General features: G+C 40.7%; 2 protein-coding genes across 5 annotated transcripts; both read left to right on the top strand.

The window, feature by feature from the left end:
- Positions 1–34: 34 nt before the first annotated feature.
- LOC111247655 (uncharacterized) lies at positions 35–13,150 on the top strand. Of its 4 annotated transcripts, XM_086983073.1 has the most exons (9): positions 35–2,800; positions 5,005–5,234; positions 5,920–6,263; positions 6,525–6,771; positions 7,408–7,591; positions 7,997–8,061; positions 9,344–9,443; positions 10,181–10,322; positions 10,533–13,150. In XM_086983073.1, exons 1-9 carry the CDS (start codon positions 412–414, stop codon positions 10,675–10,677), a joined length of 3,846 nt encoding a protein of 1,281 aa, XP_086839199.1. In that variant the 5' UTR covers positions 35–411; the 3' UTR covers positions 10,678–13,150. The 4 variants fall into 4 exon arrangements, 3 of the variants coding, with proteins under 3 accessions (XP_086839199.1, XP_022654592.2, XP_022654591.1); XR_015323349.1 differs by lacking the exon at positions 9,344–9,443 and having other exon boundaries at positions 10,533–10,736; XM_022798857.2 differs by lacking the exons at positions 10,181–10,322; positions 10,533–13,150 and adding an exon at positions 9,623–9,838.
- A 2,915-nt stretch (positions 13,151–16,065) lies between these two features.
- LOC111247850 (uncharacterized) lies at positions 16,066–20,550 on the top strand. The gene is made up of 7 exons (XM_022799313.2): positions 16,066–16,554; positions 16,682–16,916; positions 17,711–18,259; positions 18,540–18,751; positions 19,037–19,433; positions 19,673–19,756; positions 19,949–20,550. Exons 1-7 carry the CDS (start codon positions 16,442–16,444, stop codon positions 20,111–20,113), a joined length of 1,755 nt encoding a protein of 584 aa, XP_022655048.1. The 5' UTR covers positions 16,066–16,441; the 3' UTR covers positions 20,114–20,550.
- The last annotated feature ends 333 nt before the right edge of the window (positions 20,551–20,883 follow it).

Here is a 20,883-nt window from a genome sequence, read left to right as displayed (position 1 = left end):
AGATTCTTTTCTCTTGTGGTGCCTGAACCGAACGGCACGTGGGCGCTCTAGTCAAGGCTCGTCCTAAGCTTGTAAGCCCAGCCGCAGGACGCGCAGCCACACACAGTGGTAATTCCAGCATATTCGTCACAAGGCTTTCGAACTCGAAGGCTCAAGTCTACAACATCTCACTGCTTCTCTTTCATGCTTGTAGTCTTGGCGAGGTCTATAGCACAACAGCATTGTAGACGCCGGTTAAACGGCAGTAGTGGCTGGGTTCGACGATTCCAGCGACTACTGAGCTTCGTTGGTGCGCACCAATCGCAATGGCAATCTCGCCAAAGAGATAGTGACATATAGGAAAAGAGTACATGATGTTTGCTTTAACATGATCATGAAAGTGATCGACAGATCCTGACCGACCGATCAAAGATGTGGCTGTTGCTCCTGTTCACTATGGCGTGGTCAATGCTACCGACGACAGCCAATGCGCGCCAGTGTCATGGAAACCCCCTGTGTGTGTGTAACAACGACCTGTCAAAGGATGTAATATGTGATGGTGTACGTTTTGCCAGGATTCCGTATAACCTTGTGGATAACTTTGTGACAACTACGCTGGTGATCACGCACTCGAACATTTCCGAAATATCTGACGACTTTTTCTATCGCAGTAAACTCACAGCCCTCAGCATTCGGGATTCACACTTGAGCCGGATCGGGGTATGTGCATTTTGTGGGACGATCGAATCAACCCTGGTTACATTAGACCTAAGTGGCAATTCACTATACGAATTCCCTACGAGGTCACTTGTGAAGCTGCAGAATCTGAGATGGTTCTCCGCTCGTGACAATCGCATCACGAAGTTGGATTTTGATGACGATAGCGAGGATATTGGTTGGCCGTTATACTTCAACTTAGTAACGCTCTTCCTAAGTGCTAACTATATCAGCCAGATTCCACCGGGAACATTTTCGAAATTCAAACGCTTACAAACGCTCGAACTTAATAACAACGGAATCGCAACTCTGGAGAAGGGCACGTTTCCATCGACGTTAGTAAGCTTACACCTCAATGGGAACCTCTTGCTGAGTATTCCTTACGATGCCCTGGATGGACTAAGAAGTCTTCAATGGTTATACCTACGAGATAATCGCATCGCAAGACTGCCTCCATCTCCACCACTGCCATTCAAATCGCTGATTGATTTGGATTTAGGGGAGAACCTTATACGTAGCATATCGGAACCCATTGGAAACGGGGTTAAGATTCACAATCTAGAACTGGATGGCAATCACCTGCATAAAGTAGAACCAAATTTCTTTCATTATTTTGACGACGTATCGCTTACGCTTAGAGGAAATATACTGACACAACTAGATAAGGCCGTATTCAATCAGTACAAGCCGCGAAAGCTTGATTTGAGCTTTAACAGCTTCAAAACGGTGCCAGTAGAAGCTCTAGAAGTCAGCGGGGTGAAATCTCTTAACATGACCCGCAATGCGCTGACGTCATTTGACGCGAGACTGTGCTCGCTGAGCAAATTGTATCTGTCGCAGAACCTACTAACAGTGATACCAAATCTGCCTTGCTCAACCACACTTAAAATACTTGACGTTTCGAAAAATCGTATTCGTATGGTTGCCGAGGGATCATTGCCCTTCGGTCATTTGCAGGTTCTTAATCTCGCGGACAACAGTATCTCTTCTGTTCCAGTGAACGTTTTCAGTAAGCTCTCCAATCTGCTCGAACTAAACTTGGCTCATAACCGTCTTGTGAAGCTCCCAGCAGAGGTTATCCGTCCCCTTAAATCACTGGAAGTGCTCAATCTGATGCACAATGCGCTGGAAGGATATTTCAACGCAAATCAATTTCTCTCATTGAAACGACTTGACCTCCGGCTAAATTATAAACTCAAAGATGAGATCCCTATAGGTGGAAATATCACTCACTTAGATTACAGTTTCACAGGTATTCAGATTGATCACCTTCTGCCTGTGGCCAGACGCCTAAGCCGATTCTCGTATCAGCTGCTGCCAAGCGATACGCTCAGATCTCGATTCGCGCAAAACTTTCCAGACCTTCTTAGCATTGATCTCCGTTATTCTTCGGTGTCAACGATACATACAAATGCGTTTTATCATTTGGAAGCGCTGGAAGAGATTCTGATGAGTCATTCCCGAATCGAAACACTCTCCAAGCGCGCTTTCAACCGGTTGCCCGCACTGCAGCTGCTTGACATGTCCCACAATAGACTGAAAAAACTGAATCTCAACTGGTTTTGTCAGATGAGCGACTTCAACGTGGTACCCTCAACCTTGGATCTGTCCTACAATTATATTACTGCACTGAACGCTCAAGATGATCACCTCGAGTACGAATGCCAAAATTTCATCACTATAATGAAGTTATCGCATAATCGCATTTCGACGATTGATTTTAAAGCGTTTTTAACAGTTAAAAGTACCCTGCTCGAACTGGACCTAAGTTACAATGAGTTGGACGATCAGCAGCTGAAGAAGTTCATTGATTTAAAGAAAATCTCTAAACTTAATATTAGCTACAACCGAATCCCTGTATTACCACGAAGAGCTATGAGCGGTCTATTCCACCTTCAGGAACTAGATCTGCGGTTCAACCAAATTAAGCAAATAACTCCTTCGGCACTTAGCAGTATGCCTAATTTACGTTTCTTGGATCTTAGCGTCAACTTTATTAACTTCATTCCTCAAGATGCCTTTAACGGTACAGGCATTGAGGTGCTGAGGCTTGATATGAATTATCTGCCTGCCTTAACAAGTTCCGCGTTTCGTGCCATCAGCGGTAAGTACGAAACTGATTGTTCGAGTAGCGTTTTAATAGCTTATTAGGTTTATGTAAAGTCTGTTCGCTGAACCCAGGCCACTGTACAATAGAAGGTCGTAAAAGTCTGCAAAATTGTCTAACGGCACCTTGGTCACAATATTTACACCCTGTACGTCGTTAATTTTCTCTATTCCATGTTTAAATAGTATTCACGTCGGGTTTCATATGAAGTCGATGGTTTACAATTTTGAAATTGTCTTCGTTTATATAAAAAAAAAAATGGTGGGATTAGGTATTGGATACAATACATTGACAGAACATAAAACATCTTTTTTTTTTTTTTTTTTTTTTACTGCAATCTAATAGTTGCAGCAGCTTGGATATTGGAGCTAGCTTTTACAAGTGTGTCGCCTTTTAGGAATGGCTTGCAATTAGATTAGGCCGTTGTATGCAAAACAAACAGTGGCCTCAAATCAGTCCCCGAAAGACCTTCTACCAATGACCCACCGCTGCCAAAATGGTTAACGAAACAAACAAATTGTAAGTAACTCTATTTAGCAAGTATCAGAGTCTGCACAAAACATAGACGTGTCTTTAACAGTACCTTGGTCTCAATGAACTTAACATTTCTGATGTTTTTTTTTTTTATACGATTATTAGCTGGAGCACTGATAAGGAAAGCAGAATTGCCATACAAGTTATTTCTTGTAGAATATCATCTGGAACGGAGCGGTTAATTTCTTTCGTAGCGGCCGGGTCAGAAGCGGCTCGATGAACGCTCTGACTGATGTCGAACACGGCGGTCGCCTCGTATTGTAACAGTTAATGGGCCAAGCACCGATGTTTGTTGTTCAATTTACGTTGTCTCTCTTGAGCAATAGTAACTACTGCAAGGCTCAAACAAAAGGTAGCTACTTCAAATGTAGTATTAAAAAGCAGACATCTTTTCCTAACGCTTAAAGCTTGAGTAGTTATCAGGCAGGTCTGCACCTGCTGGCCTCCGTTACTTCCTTGACCTGTGAACGTGCTTTCGGTTATCAAAATATATAATCTGATGCATAAAGTCAGTCTTTAGGAGGAACGAAGGGCTTCAGCAGTAGGATAGAAATCTGTGCAATGCGGTGTACACAGCTAAATATTTGGGATACCACAAAGGATATATACAATAGAGTGAGAAATAGTAACTTCATTCCGATTCCAAACATTGAAATTAGTATATGAAAGGGGCTATAGCTATCAGCGAACGACCTTTGACTATGGAGAGTTTATATACAGGTGAGGATTAGGTAATTAAATATCGATTTGGCTAGTTTGGGGTGTAACTAATAAGCGCCGCATAGGTCTCGTTATCGAATAAATCGGATGTAATTTGACTTCAGTGTCCTCAGGCACATTATGCGTGATCTGTTCTATAATATTAATGAGTTTTGGTCATACCAGATGCTCTGCCTAAGGACGAAAGTCTGTCCTAGATTTTGATTTTTATTAGGGGGAATCTTTAGGATACCGAAAATACTCGTATCGATATATCAAACATCGATTTACGCAACGGTGCGCTTAATTGTGTAGCTGGTAATCTCGCAACGACCCTCAGCTACAGCAGAATATCATAAAACCATACGCACCTCGTAAAAGGCTCGATTCGTAATTGAAAAGTGGTCTATTTGAGACGCGATTGTTTCGTTTGTTATTTAGGAGCGACTAACGCCTACAAAATCGTAGATCCATAGTTTTGTTCTGTTTCTTTTTCTACGGATACATGGGTCCGTTTGGAGCTATTTTCACCACAAGTACTACGAGAGATTTACGATTGCTACAGGGAGGTGGCCTAGGTGTAAAACGGGATTCCAAACTAGTTTTCTTCGAGCAGTGCACAGACGATTTGGGCAAACAATATAGTAAAAATCAAAATGATAAGGCGAACGACCTTTCTACATGTAACAGTACAGGGCAGAATCGTCGCACCCGTACGTTGAACGAGTGCGCGTGGAAATTATGCTAATATTTCAATAAAGAAATCTGGAAATGCAGGACTTACTCAGCTGGAAAGTATTTCGAAGCGTAAACGGCAACGAAGGGGGATGTATAAGCGCACCTCATCACCATATAACCACACAGCGTTTGTTTTGTTCAGCGACCATTTGAAATTTAGAATTGTTAAGTCATCTATTTTTTGTATCTGTTTCAACATGCGCGTCTCTCCCTACATCGGGGTTGAACAGCTTCTTTGACATCTCTATCACTCTCGTACAATGGCGATATGCACGCGTTGACCACCGGTGAATTCAGCTACCTAACGGAACTGCTACATCTCGATATCTCGAATTGCGGTATCAAAAGTGTAACCCCGGGAGCTTTCCGAGGACTTGGTCTTCTGATTTCGCTCAATATAGCTAATAATTGGCTTAGCTATCTCGAGGCCGAAACTCTACAATTGTTGCCACTTCTACAGGTATAACATCAGTGCACCCTCTCGATTAGACACGAACTAATTCAGAAGGACGTTAGAAAGACGAATAGCAGCCTTCTAAATGACTATTTCAAAGTATAAAAAACAAGGTAAATGTCAATAATGTCCGTTAATCTTAATTCTACTCTCTAGGAAATGTGTGATGTTTTTGTTACTACCATTTATCGTTTCTACTAGTCAGGAAGCTATTGCAGGATACTGCAGACAGCACAAATGAGGATATATTTTAAATGTAACAGGTTTGTAACTGACTGAACATGCCTACCCAGAGTATCAAAAATAAAACAATCAATTACAATATTGTATGTAGTAAAATATAAAAGGTATGACTTTCTATTTTCGAAGCATTTTTTTTTTTACTATCATTTTATAGTTCGTCGAACTGTAGGCATTAAACACCGCTCCGCAATGGTATAATCGAACCTTTTTGGCCTTAGTGTAACTATGAAGCATAATATCATAACAAACCTAGGAACGAATCCCTTGACTCACTAACCTTGTCTGGTGATTGAGCAAATATTAACTTAATATGCGTCCATTCACTGTTCCTTTTACAATTCTATTTTATTTTTCAACACATATTAATTCATCTATATTTTTGTTAGAGATAAAAAATAGTATCTCAGATTAGTTTCTAATATTCGTTGTTTAATTAACTTAACCGTAGCACTTGGATTTGCGGAACTGCTCACTGAAGACAATGCCTTCTCTTCGTGTACCCGAGCTTCGTACTTTGTCACTCTCCGCCAATAAACTGGACATTCTCCGGGATGAAGTTCTTACGACAGCGCGCAAAATTCAGAGGCTGGACTTGTCCCTTAACCGATTCTCAGAAATTCCTCAAAAGCTCTGGAAAAGCCTTCCGGAACTAAGGACACTGAACTTAGCTTACAATCCTGTGCAGGCCTTAAAAGAACAGAGCTTCGCTGATCTTCCGCTTCTTGAGGAACTCGATATCACCGGCCTTTCAAGTCTAAAGGACTTCGATATCCGCGCGCTAGCGAATAATATGTACGTGGCGCAAAATCATATGTAGTCCATAAATAAACTCTCCTTGTAATGATCAGAACTGTTATTAACTTGTAGTTACAAGCATGTGGCCTTTTGAAATTCCTGAACCTTGTATTGCTAACGATTTTGTTAAATTCATTTTCACCCTGGTAGCTTTCTGCATGAATCTCTACTCAAATCTTGATAAATAACGTAATATACTTTTTTTTTTTCTAAAATTATTGGAAGTTACGCATTAGTCTTTAAATTTTGTCTTCTTAGCCGACTGAGAAAATTGGCCACGTCAACGTACACTGGCGTGGGAGCATTTCGACTCGAGGCGGTATTATCGAAGATGCCCTCTTTGCATGAGCTACATGTCTTCGTCGAAGTAAATGCCTTATCCTATCAGATACAGTGGGGATTCGGCCATAAACTGCGTGTGCTCAAATTGCGAGGGCCGCTCTGGGAACAGATGGCCAGTGACGCCCTACAGGGCCTAGAAGGACTTGAATTAACAAACAAAAAGGTAACTTTCGATCACGCGTGTCTAATAAAAAAGTATTCTATATTCGCTACGTACTATTGATACCATGACTACGATTATTATTAGTGACATACGTTTCGGAACCAAGAGATTTTTGCTTTTCGGCTTGTATGCGAGCAGTTTACTTCAGAATCTATTTTATCTCTTACAATTTATTAAGATTTGAATTTATATAATTTTATCTTTTTAATATAATAAGATTGCTCGTTTTTACTATATTGTTTTTTTCGCCAAGCCAAGCTGACGTAAAGGTCCGACTTCTCGTCAAATGTACGATTACATATATATACTTGAATCGCTTTAGGTGTTATTATTTCAGTTCATCAAACGCTTGGACTTTAAAAAATACTCATATCTTAGAGCGTACTGAACTTACCATCGTCGATTTCAACCGCTGCAAGCAAAGTTGATTTAGTCCCTGTTGGTGTTTGTTAGATATAAGCGTAAAGATCTTTACGCGTTCTCCAGCAAAGCTGTCGTTCGTCTCATTTGACAGGATTCAGTTTTATCCTCATCCGTCATTGACGACGAGTCCGAAGATGATCGAAGAATATGAATTTAAAAATTCTTAAGGTAACTCTTTAGTGTAAACTTTAAAGTTAGTCGAAATACTTTCAGGAGTTGCACGTCAGCATCACTGAAACAGCTCTACGAGAGCTGAATATTGGCATCATCCGGAAGCTTGCTCAACAGCCCAGGAGAATCAACCTTGATCTACGTGGAAATCAGATTAAGCAATTTTTCGCTGAGAATAAAGATGACGCGTTAAACATCACGGAAATTTTTCCACGGGCTACCTTAGGTCAGTACCAACTAGGTCCTATTATGTGTCCAACTAGTACCAACCAACAATTAGTTACCAATATGTGTTCGATTCTTCAGGTAGGCAGGTTAAAGGTAGCGCAGCCGATGCACTTTCAAAGACGTACATAATAACTGGAGCTATGAGCACTTTTTAATAATGCCTCAGTTCAACGTTACACACTTCAAACTGCTTAATACGTAATATATTGGCCTTCATGATATTATCTATATTAGCTTATCGAGTCTTTTTAATAGAATTTATTAGGACATGCACTGTGGCTCTCCTTGTCATATTGTCGTATTGATATCCAGCTAAAATCTAGGCCGAAAAGAAAGGCTACTTCAACATAAAACATGCATAGATGCTACTCCTTTAAGAAGATCCATAATTTTCTCGTCCCAGAATTGCGCTCTCGCCACCATCGGACTATGCTCCGGTCAGAAAGGATCAACGGACCGCCTGTTTGGGTATGGAGCCTAATCACAGCTGCCTTAATATTGCTCCTAACAGAACAAAACTACTCGAAACACTAGAACTAGGCATCGTTCAAGAAAGCACTAGAATGGTTAGGTTATAATAGTGATGAAGCAGGAGAAAAGGACCCTGGACCTGTACAGAGACAGTAAATTATAGCGTAATCTTTGGTGATTTTGTTATAGTGAAGATTTAAGAAATCGAGTAACCGTCCAAAGTAAAAATACACAACAAGGAAATTAATCAAAGTATTTAAATTGTCGAACAGTATTTTAGTCGATCACACGTTATGAAGAGTCGAATGATCATTGTTCAAAACAACCTATTCAACTAAGGCCGTAAAAAGCTTAGTCTTCACACAATGAAAATGTTTTCTAGCTAGGAATACTGATAGCCATGGTGTGGATATAGGCGACTCGCGTATTATTGGAAAACTAAAGCCATGGACGCGAATTTTTCCACTCTCGTTTTCGTCGGTCCATTGCCTCGATAGTCACATCGGAATGGGTCCAGAGCGTTAATCGCGCCTGTAAGAAAAACACCTATTGTATTCTACAAGACACATCGTTTCGACCTGTAGCTATCGATTGGGACGGACGAAACACGAACCCAAACCAAAGCAACCAATTAACCCGACTCGAAAGTATGGTCGTGTAGAGCCTATGATGGCAATATGCCCCTGGCTGAGAGGTGCTTGCAAGGGTTTAGCTAACTTAGCTATTATTGGTCACATTTGTTCGGCGCCATCTTTTATATACTGCGCCTTAGCTGTCTGGTAACTATTCGATATTGCTTGTTGTATATAGTGAGTGAAGACTAAAGAGATAAGCTGCTACGAAATCTCGTAGCTGCTTTTGCCAGCAGCAGGTTTGCGATGCTAATCAGTGAGATATAATCTCCCCCTGGTAGAATTCTCAACAGTGGCCGAACGGAAATTAATAAACTGCTTATAAAACATCACATATGGAAATATTTACATTGTGCTATTTGTATTCTAGCTGCGTTAGTACAATACTGTACTATGAAAACGATGTATCTGACGTTGCCTTCATTATTACTTCGACGATAAGAAAAGTATAGCTCGTATGAAGTGACTGAATAGAAGCTAATAGCCATAAGGCACATTCTCACGAAACAAATGTCGGTTGATTACGAATGAATGTGACCCAGTCACCTCAATAACAGTCTTATTGCCTGAAGTTCGGTCCAGGTATTAGAAAAGATGCGTTTAGACCAAGATAAACCTTACATGAATTCATTGGACGCTCACGGCAGGTAGTGAGGTCGTTTCCGCAAAAGATCGGTGTCGAAGGTTCGCTTTCAAACAGTGTTGAAGGACAGAGAAAATTGCTACTCTACGAACAATTCTTCACAGGTAGATATGAAAGGATTTCGTGAGATTTAAAACCGGTTGACTTAGCAAAAAATTGTCCATAGTATTGAAACGGTAAACGACTCGATCAAGCCGAGATGAAAAATTGACAAAGAAAGAAGGCAAATGTAACAGACAAACAAAAGGTGCTGTTTTTTTTTTTTTTTTTTTTTTTTTTACAGTTTTGGATATCGCGTGGCCTTGGCAATCCGAAAAATTTTAGACCGTTAATAGAAAATTTATTTGCGCCCGGTTCATAAGCCACACTTTTACCGCGCCACTGGCTTACAGCGACTCAGACCTATACTTCTTGAATGGCAAGGGATTCTGAACAAGAAGCGCATCTGAAACGGCAAAAGCAAGCCACAAAGTGTTGAAGAGATAATTATAGTCGGACAATACAGTTTTTATCTAAAACCAACGCCGTTCAGAGCTATATATATATATATAACGAAAAGACGATTTCTTACCGATAAACTTAGCAATTAATTCAAGTTGATCTTCATTACGGCCTATGTTAAATCCCGAGGCAAAAGAAGATTCGTGGAAAATATCAGTCTTTATAAATAACGAACAAAACATTCATCGAAATTGCCAAACCTCATTCATAGTTCAGTGCGCTATACTCGTACTTTATATATACCTATATGCATAGCGGATTGCCAATACTGACTTATAATGAAACTATATTACAGAAAGTACCTAGCTCTAATTAATAAGTTCCGCATGACTTTTTTCAGGCGCCCTTTATCTAGACGTGTTATCAGACTGTAACTGTCAGCATGTTCGATGGGTTACGTCATGGCGTGCCCGAGCCCCGACGTTAGTGCCCACGTTTTGCCAGAGATACTTATCGTCTCCACCATCGATTGCCGACATTGCGTATGTCAAGCCTATGACATATAGTCACTATATTAGTTAATATAGTCATATAAATCACAGTCTATAATTTGACAAACTTACTAATCACTCCTGCTTTGCGCACATCCTTACGTTCGGCTAACTAAGGATTCGAATCTGCCTTCTACGTATATTGGCGCGCATGACGTTATGACATAATCAAGATAGCCTAACGCTTTGATCATCTCTCAGGTGTTCGCCACTGGACGATCCCACGGTTGACGATAAGCAGTCGAAAGCCACACGGAACTCAGCAGCTCCACAAATCACGCTACTTGACGCTACCTGGACTGGCGTCATATGTTTTTGTACATACTTGTTGAAGCTGTTTTTCTAGCGGTATTCGTTAAATGTGATCGATAAACTATGATTCTTCATTGTTCATCTACAACTGAATCTTACCATAGATAGAACGCGCTAGAAAGTACACCAATTGTCCAAGATATTACTATTATATCAAGATATAAGAAAAGTATTTTAGACTAAATCAAAACTCTTAATGCTTCAGTGCATCTTCAATAAACCTCCTGCGTAACAAGCGTAAACACATGTAGAAACATGCTGGCAGTAGCTTTCAGGTTCCTGCTGGAACAATCGAGTGCTAGTTTCAGAGTGGACTTCTTCACGATGGCTCTATCCCGCATACGTTTGAGTGTTATCGACTCTATATATATTTTTAGAGGATTCTATGTTCTGGGGTCGATCGTCGAGTTATCTACGCTATGTACCGTAGCTAGGCATAATACTATTCCCTTCGTTCGTGATGAAATGGTTTACTACCTGAACAAGCTTTGAGCTTGGACACCTCATTTTTAACCTAATACGAAGTAAAATGCAATAGTTTTCACTAGATTGTCCGAGCTGCCTTACGAACGCCTCATATTGGACGGCAGTGGCTGACGTATGCCCTGCTGCGCGGGGGAAAACCAAGCTCACCTTTAAGTGCGTCACAATTTTAAGCTGCGTGAAACGTATCACAATGCAATCTTGAGAGCGTACGTCGAATGATCGCCAGGGGGATGTCATCTTAGCGCTACGATCATCTGAAAAACAACCGCTTTAACCAGAAGCACTGTGTCATGGCGAAGATATTTGAATTATAATGGAGCTCGCTGAGAGACGATGACGTTCAGGACACCGACAGCTACGCTACAACTTACTATTCGATCTGTGAGCCAGGCTGTCAAATTTCAACTGCAGCAAAGAGTCGTGGGACATGGACTAAAATGCGACATAAACATCTCACTGCTCTGATTATTTCCTATAAACCAATCGGGCTGTTTTGATATAATGGAGCGGGTAGCTGATTAAGTCGAATATGAAATTTGCTTATTCTCTACGGGATAACAGTGTACGTTATAGTGTAAAACGCGTAGATGTTTGCATGTATCTTCGCTGCTAGTATCTTTCTGCTAGCATAACTTTGTTAGTAACTCACGCGTAAAATCCCGCCCAACATCGTGGGATTTTTCTAGGCGGTCCACTCGACGATTAATTCCCCGTACATTCGTTCCCGCATCTTCCAAAAACGGAACCGCATTTACCTTATGTACGCAACTGCGATGAGGTAGTTACTTCGTATCCATCTACCAACATCACCTCAGTGATGGAGACAAGGAAAAATGAATGAAAAGATGCATTCTTTCAGCTAATTTTTGCATAGAGTTGTGTGAAAATGGCTTATTTTTGGCGATGGGCTACGCATTTTTCGTACTCAGCTAACTGATTAACAGTAACACCGTTCAGGGAGCTCGCGTATTTGGTTTAGCTGCATATTTTAATAGTACTGTTGTTTACTATATACTTTCGACCCTTTTTGATACAAATCGACAAGGTAATCGGTGCCAGTTAGTCGACGGACGTCAATTGACTGCAATTCCGTGAGAAAGGGATTTTGGTAGGACAGCTTTTTATGGTTTGCCACAGCCACATTCTTATTGTTCCTGACGGTAGGTTTTCAAGTTTCGATGTCAGCTTCGACAGCGGGTCATGGCCTTGTACAACACATTGCGGAGCACATATTCATGAACATAATGAAATCTCGGCAAAGCTATATGACAAAAAATTTCGATGCTGAAATTCAGTTTAGCGCCACAAGGCTTCATTACTTATCTACCTGTTAGGCTTGCTCGAGGCTAAACAAAGGCATTAACGGAGGACGGACCTCTTGCCAAATGGGGTCTTTGACCTGACTAGAAAGAAAAGAGTCAGAAAGAGAGGTGTCTAGGTTATCAGTGACCCTTTCGGTTTGCCGAGCAAACTATCTATAAGTAGGAATGACAATAATATAACTCTGGTGATTACGTTTTAGCGTTTACAGATAGGCATCTGTTATGCATATGTATTGGATAAATGTAGGACTGAATCAGGACGCGCGGGTTGGTAAATTTGGTCAAATTCCTGATCAGCTGTTTCTCCAGTAGCCTAGCGTCACCTATAAGCAGAACGGGCGTCTTCTTCATAGTTAAATAATAATAAGAATAATTATCACTGTTAGATGAATAGTCTTTAGAAATCGATGCATACGAAACTCATCTGACCTATACATATATATGTGTAATACTGTACATGTAATACATATATTTTACTTTAGCGCAGAAATTTTATTGAATACAGAATCAATCACAGTAAAACGATGTTTGAGGTTTCCTCGTGTTACTAATATTGGCTTATCATTTGTTTGTCTTCGAAAATTTTACTGAAACCTTTCCTCTGGGAGCATATTTATGAAGACGTATGCACAATAATTCTATGGGCTGCACACTTCACACAACATAATAAAAACTAAATGTAGCCTATTGGTTAATAAATACATCTGTAATGACTGTGTGCTTCTATAGTTTAATTTATAAGAACAGGTAAATGAAAGAATCTTCTTAAAAACCGGTATAATGGGTATAACCTACCGTTGGCTACATTACATTGTTCTTTTTTTTTGTATAGTATAATAATTATTTCCATTAATCGAATCACGGACAAAAATCATATGGATTTTAGCAATAGGTTTATAAGCCGCATGTCTGAATCTGCCAAAAGACCTTTTCGGAGATCTTCTTCACAAACAAGTATACAGCTACATATCCGGGTTAGCGACCTTAACCTGAAGAACTGGATTGTTAGGGGTCTATTTCTAAGGAAGAGATGTCTCCTATGAGAGGAAAAAATATGACCATTTGTCAGAGAAACACATGCGGATTGTGTGACTGCGAGGCTGACCGCTCACATTTTATGCCTTTCCTAGTGGCAGCTAAAGGTCTCGAAGGCGGTAAGGTGTGAGACACTTTAACTTAATAAACATAGCTTACATAAGCCATAACCATGTTATAATAGAAAAATGGGGCTGTTAGATTCTTGTCACTATAAAGTGCTTAGTGCATACCAGCAAGACAATTGCCCGAGGGGCTCAGTCGTATCGATCGTATGAGGCAACGTTAACTATAAGTTTGAGTGATTTTAAGTTGAGCCAAACTAGCTTATATTAATCGTTGATGACGCGAGAACTGCTCAGCTTGATAGCACGATATTGACGCTTCCGCCTGTAGCAAACAGCATCGCTGCAGTACAAAATCCATGCCAGAAATTTGTGTCATCCAGCAAGTACACTGCACCTTTTTTCTAATTTTTGTAAGAATTCACTTGGGTTAATAACCCAATTAGTTTCTTAAGCTAGTTGGGCTGGGCTAATCAATAGAAATTGTACTGGATACTGTACAAGTCATTTCATCATAGAGTCCATTAAAGTAACATTTATCACAGACCAAAATACACGGCCGACTTAAGGTAAAAGAGAACCGTATAGATAGAAGTTCTGACACAAGTTCAGCTCATAGAATGTATGCAAGATATTTGGTCACCAATAGCCTTTTTAAAAATCAAAAACCTTAGCTCATACTAGATAGAAATTAGATCATTTCTACAACTGTAGATAGCATCCTACATAATCGTACTAGGCACCTAGCGGTGGCGGTGGCGGTGGCGGTGACATTTGCGTATCTCTTTAATCAATTAATATAGTTGAGTGCCCTACAGCCATTAAAGCTTTGCATCGTTCTTGTTGTTTCTGTGCTAGTCTTCCCTGGCGTCAAACCGAATTTATATTGCCACGCGTTCAATGATCGAATATATAACAATGAGTATTTTTGCCAAACAAAAACGAACTCTAAACTTTAGAACTGTATACGATTGTAAATAGCAAATCTGCCAGTTAGCTTTCATTTTTCAGATAATAACTTGATACTTATTCTTGACTCGAATTATCTTGTAGCAAGATCACAGAATTAGACGGCAAATACATCGATACCCCAGCGATTAGCTAGCTATAATTCGGATACTTAGAAGCTACTTAGATTTATGAGAAAATCCTTTGAGGAGGGGCCGTTTGTAGCTTTAATCAAAGATAACTAATCGTTGTATGAAAGTGGAGTAATTGTGGACGCCGTAGTGGAAAAGGGAACTTTGGAGATCGTAAGCTTACGTGACAACAGAAACGCTCATAACGCAACAAAATCTCGTACAAAGAGGGGCGACAAGATACATGGGTGTCTGTTTAGCCAATAGTGTTAAATATATCGTTTAAGGAACCTTACTCAACAGTGGATTTGTATTGTTTTTAATAACAAAAAATGAACGCTTTCCAGTCTTCATGACCGGCTTATCTATCTAGGTTATATGAAATTAAAACTTTGTTGTATCTCAGCAATTATCAATAAAAGGTGATTTTGGGAATATGTACCATCAGCAGTATTCCCAACATAGATACCATAGTAGGACCTCGCCCGAATGCGGCATACTGTATCTGACGTAAGCGCTTGCCTTTCGGCTAGACCGTTTATTAATACTGAGAGTTCAGTTTCAATGAGATTAACATTTTCAAGATAATTGTCAAACTTGCCGCCCGTATGATGTACTTTATCCTAGGAAGCAGGACTGACACCTACTTTTAATCTATTTTAGTTTTATTACTTCTATTATCAATCATGTAAGTTCAACGTACAACTGCTGCAACAATTTGCTGAACAGGATCAAGAGGACTCGGTACCGTAAACGATACGAATTAAAAACTACAAAAAAACAAACGTAACAACAAATGACAAAAGAAAATTAATATTTTTTTGCTTAAACCTACATTACCAGACAGAACGCGCTGACTTTGATAACCAGTGCTAGCTATAAATACTACAGTGCGGTTTGGTAAACCGCGCCGTTAAACGCCGCTAATTAGCAGTACGTAAGCTGAACGGACCAATACTTAAAAATCAACTCTAACAATGTTCAAGTCAACAACTGCCTCTTTTATAAATTAGTAATGCCAGATACCGATACAGGTTGCCGATAAAAACTTCTATTTTATTCCGCATTTACTGGAATATCTGTCGAATACTATTTATCCGAATGCGGGTTTCATATTGTTGTCCTAAAATTATTGCCAGAGTCGCACAAGATTATTTGCGCACATAGAATCATGTACATAAAATAGAATTAGCAAGTGGGGAAAAAAAAGGTGTCGAAAAATAATGCCCTTGGTAGGGCTGCTCGACGGTTTCTCCAAGAGGCTATTAAAAAGCGTCATCATGTATCTCCTTGCCAGGTCAGTCACCTGCTTTTTCGAAGGCCTATATAGCTTTTTTTATTATTCACATGACGGCTTCTCCGAGACATGGGATCTTAGATTTATACATATGGTTAGATTCACTAAGTTAAATAGGCCAAAGTAAGGAATGCACCTATCAATATCTGTGATCCTTATTGTGGAACACGCGACACCTACTCGACATGTTGCGCATCTTTCTGCACAATTTTTCCGTCAGAACTGGTGCTCTCATATTCGATCAGTGCATAGTGTATGCTACTGTATTTTAGCGGGTACGTGTCTACCTGTTATTTGTGTCGAATTCGCTAAAGGTTTGATTCGGCAATGATCTATGCCGTCAGGGCTAGAATAGACGGAGCAGTAGAGATGCAAAATTCGTACTGAACTGTGAGAGTGAAACGAAGTTTCCCGGAACGACCTCGGTCGGAACGCGGTGGTCATTTGGGCGAGGCTGAGAACTCGCTCAGCGTCATTTGGTCTTGTGTGAATCCGACCCAGCAAACGTTTCAGGATGTCATACGAAAGTAACACGGAGTCGAATGGAGACAAATCGTTGGCAAGTCAAGGATACAGGAAGATTAAGAGGAAGACGGTGTACGAGGAACTGGTCCAGAGCGAACCTAGGTAAGGGCCGATGTTCTTGATTTTTGTTTTGTTGACTTTGTAGTCTGCGTGCAATTGTTCGACCGCGTGTTGTAAGGAAGATGGTATCACTGTTAATAGATATATGTGTACCTTTGTGGCTCGCTAGGTTGATGACATCAGTACAATGCTTGCTCGAAAGCTATGTGCGGACTGAACGGAAAATCCGTAAAACAGATTGTCCCCGGACGCATCACACCATGGAACAGACATGTCGAACAGCATTCGAAATACTCTCACGCATTAAAGCGTGCCGCCTTGGCGCTGATGATATCCGTGAGAACCTTGAGAACCTTGCCTGCTTGTACGACTATCTCGCCAAAGCCACTCCTGGACCAGCTTGTGTAAGAAAATAAGCTTTCACTTAACGTAATTGTTTAGGTCAATTCTGACGCTTTGTTACGGGGTATAGAGGGGTACCTAAGCATAACGATGGTTTGATACAGCGTTGCAGATGCCTGTCTGTCGGTGTAGTTTTGGTCATGACATATCGAGTTTGAATGTATTATAGCTAGGGATAAACTAACATGTATGGCGGTATGTACTGTTAAGTTCCTGAGGGAACCGACTTGGCCTGACAGGGCAGGATTTCCTTTAGAGAGAGAGAGAGAGAGAGAGAGAGACGACAAATACAAGACGGTAATGAATAAAACGAATTCAATATTCTCATCTTAAGACAGCGTCAACCAACGTAGTCATTGGAGTAAGATTTAGACTGTCTATATAAAAAGTGAGCTGATCGTCAGAGTCGAACGCTTCTTATTTAATGTCTCGAACATGCTGCCATATTTTAAATAAAGCTGAATAATAGGCCTTGAACTAATGCCTAGTATTGTACTTTTCTTCTAAACACCTTTTATTTGTAGTTCGTACAGTTCGGTCGAAATTGTTCCGCTGGTGACGAAAATAAGCTTCCTCGCGCTTTCTCTTCTTATGGTCTAACAGAACCAATGTCAACGAATACGAAACGTCCGTCCTATTTCCTCATCTGACAAGTTCGGTGTAAATTGCTTAAAAGCAATTTATTAGTGCCTCAGCCATTGTTCGAAAACGCTTAGCTCCACAGCGGTCCTGGATGGATCAATTAAATTCTCCAAAATTCTTACTTATCAGTAAAATGTAATTGACTTTATTTTAGAACCTTGCGCATAGAATTCGGCGACTGATCCTTGTTCTCGAATTGGTGGCCGGCAAAATGGAACAGGCCTACCATATGCCAGAAACAAACTGGACAGCTGTGCGAAAACATTTTGAAAGAGAGGCAGCTATGCTTGAAAATTATGAGGAGAAATTAGTGGTGCCTGAAATGAACATGATTCGAGGCGACCGACTGTTGGGCGCCGGAGGATTTGGTGTCTGTTACAAAGCAACGTTTGCCAACGTCATACCGTGTACGGTAAAGTATATCAAAAAGGAAATGTTCGGCCAAGTGCGGTTTGCTTGTGTCGACAAGGTGGTCGCATCAATGACCAATCACCCTCTAGTTGTAAAATACTTTGCATGTTTCGCGGCGGAGAAAGGTTACATCACCGTTATGGAATATATTCGGGGTGTGGATCTCGAACGAGTGACAAAAACCACCAAGGGTAAAGGCCTGCCTATGGCCGTGTTGAGGCCGATCTTGGCTCAGCTTGGCATAGCAACACAGTACCTTCATTACAAAGGTTTCATACATCGCGACATTAAGGTTCGTATGAATTTGTTGTTGTAAACTAGCTATTAGTTCTGCCGAGGCCGGACTGCTCGCTTGTAACCCTTCGAGTTGAACGCAGGTACAGCACACGTGTACAAAGCCGTTCTGCTGGTGTTCGCTAATGTCAACTTTGTGGTATATATTCACATCGCTTACTGAATACAAACCTCCCATTAATAGCCATATACATTCAACGCTTGAGATGAAACCTTTTTCAGGTAGGTAATAGGTATCTAGACCTAAAGTTGCTAATGATGTCAACCTTTCCGGTTAGCCGTCAAATCTTCTCATCACGGCAGATTGCCAGTTGAAGATGATCGATTTCGACACGGTGAAAATTTGCATTGGATTATTCCCCGAACGAAAACTGCGCACCTTTTTCCGTCGCACATTCATTGAATTCAACGATAAAGAATCCGCTGGTACGCTTAACTACTTCCCGCCAGAGTTCTTCAAAATGGTGCCATACGGGCGAGCCTGTGACTGGTAAGCACCGCTTTTAACAACCTTATAGAACTCGCAACATACATAGAGCTACGTATAGTAACTTTGACCTCCGCATATTGCATGTAGCTACTGTACAATGCGCGCTTAGTATCGACTATCGCTGCAAGGGCAAAGTTTGATTAGATCGCTCTCAGTATAAGGTCAGCAGATGAAGATCTTTCGTGTAGCTTAGCGATTTTTACTGTGAAAACGCAGAGTAGTAGCTGAAAAGGAATTGCACAGGTTGCTTTGATGGATTAACTGAACAGTGAAATCTATCGTCAGGTGGGCTGTGGGCGTCAGTGCTTACCAAATGGCCTTCGGTCGTATGCCTTTCCGAGGCAGCGATGACAAGAAGCTCGAGGAGAAGATTCGCGCTGTAGATTATCGATTTCCTAAAAAAAAATGCTCAACAGAGCACCTCACAGAAGCAAAGGATCTAATAACTAAGCTTCTGAGAAAGAAAACCTCTGAACGATTATGTTCCCATAAGTATTCAGATTACTTAAATCATAAGATCTTCGAAGGACTGGATTTCGAGAAGCTCGAAAAAGGCGAACAATCCATAAGCTATGCAGGAATAACTGACTTGATGGCAAAGAGTGGCAAAACCTATTCTCCGAAAGCATCGGGAAGTCTTGAACAAGAAAAGGACAACTATATACGACCAGAGAAGATCAAGGTATACCCTGGTGTTATTGGTTAGGTTTGACAAAAGAGACATACAAACAAGCTTCACATAGGCTCCGAATTTTTAATGACATTTAAATAAGTAGGCTTGTATTCTATCAAGGCATATATGTCCTGTTCTATGTAAGCGCTGAACCAATATAGTTCATTGAGAACTTTTCACATAGAGCTATTGAAACTATATGATCCGCGATGTTAATTGATGCTTTGGCATCATTTCATATTTTCCAGGACGTGAAGGACCACTGTGCACTACTAACTTTCGTATCGAAGCAGTTCCAAGATATTGTTATCAAGTCAAAAAAAAAACTGTCGGTTAGTGTCTTTTCATATACTGGTTGGATCGCATAGGCAGGTTTAGGTCTGATAGATGTACGGGACAAAGGTTTCTAATATGCGTCTTGCGAACTTTTTATTAGGTGCTACGAAGGCACATAACAAGGCTCTACGTAAAGACCTATAGGATGGGACTTGGATTAATATAAAATTTATTTTGTTCCGTTTCAGATAAACCTCGAGGATATGCGAGATTCACCAGAGGTCTGGATAACGCGTCCTCGCTCAGATGGTCAAAGCATGTTAGACGAACAGGATGACATTGACCAAATATCGCCGAATGATTATCGCTTCCGAGAATTCATCAAGGAACAGACGTCAGAGCCGGTCAATTGAGCGTCCCCAGATGCCGCTGTGTTTGAGCCTCAACCATGCCAATTCAATTGAAAGGACAGATTCTCCTGGCCAGGAGCTGATCCAGTCAACCAAACTTGCGAACTTAAAACTAGATCGCGTTCGATTTGACCGAAACTTCTACTTTTTTCGAGTGTGCCTTGTACTTTGTCTTGTCTAAATGAGTATATCTTGTACAACGTTGTAGACAAACGCCTCTCCGCGCACTCACTGCGGCCACCTGAATTTGTTTAGTAAACCTCTTTTGGCGTTTCATAGTATTCACAGAAACAATTATAGTAACAACAACAACAACAATCGTGATGACGGCAGGAAAAACGCTGATGATAACATGATGAATCGAACAACAGGCCAATAGTTTACTATAGAGCGATATAAAATAATGAAAACTAAAGAATACTGCTGCTTTTTCGAAATAACTAATGTAGTTTTCCTTCTATTAGGGCTCTGCTCCGTCTGGTCGAGCCTATCAGTGCGCCAAACCGAAAAGAACTTGAGAATCGGTCAGGTTTTTCAGGCAAGAGGCAGAAACCTAGTAAGTAGGTTTTTTTTTTTCTAACGGGCTTTCTGCTGTAGCGCAGTGAAGAGCGACTGTAGATTGCTGATATTTGAGGCTAATTAAATAATGTGGTAAAACACCGATTCGATATAAAAATTACTGTTAGATCTTAAACTGGGGTCGACCCAAGCAACTTGAAGAGCTGGACAAGATATCGGGAGGTAAACAAGAACGATGGCTATGGCAAGTCCCA

The sequence above is a fragment of the Varroa destructor genome, unplaced genomic scaffold (assembly GCF_002443255.2).
Source record: "Varroa destructor unplaced genomic scaffold, Vdes_3.0 BEIS01000003.1, whole genome shotgun sequence".
In the NCBI taxonomy this organism is placed as follows: Eukaryota; Metazoa; Arthropoda; class Arachnida; order Mesostigmata; family Varroidae; genus Varroa; species Varroa destructor.
The sequence above is the reverse complement of the archived record's forward strand: the minus strand, read 5'-3'. Positions and strand labels throughout refer to the sequence as shown.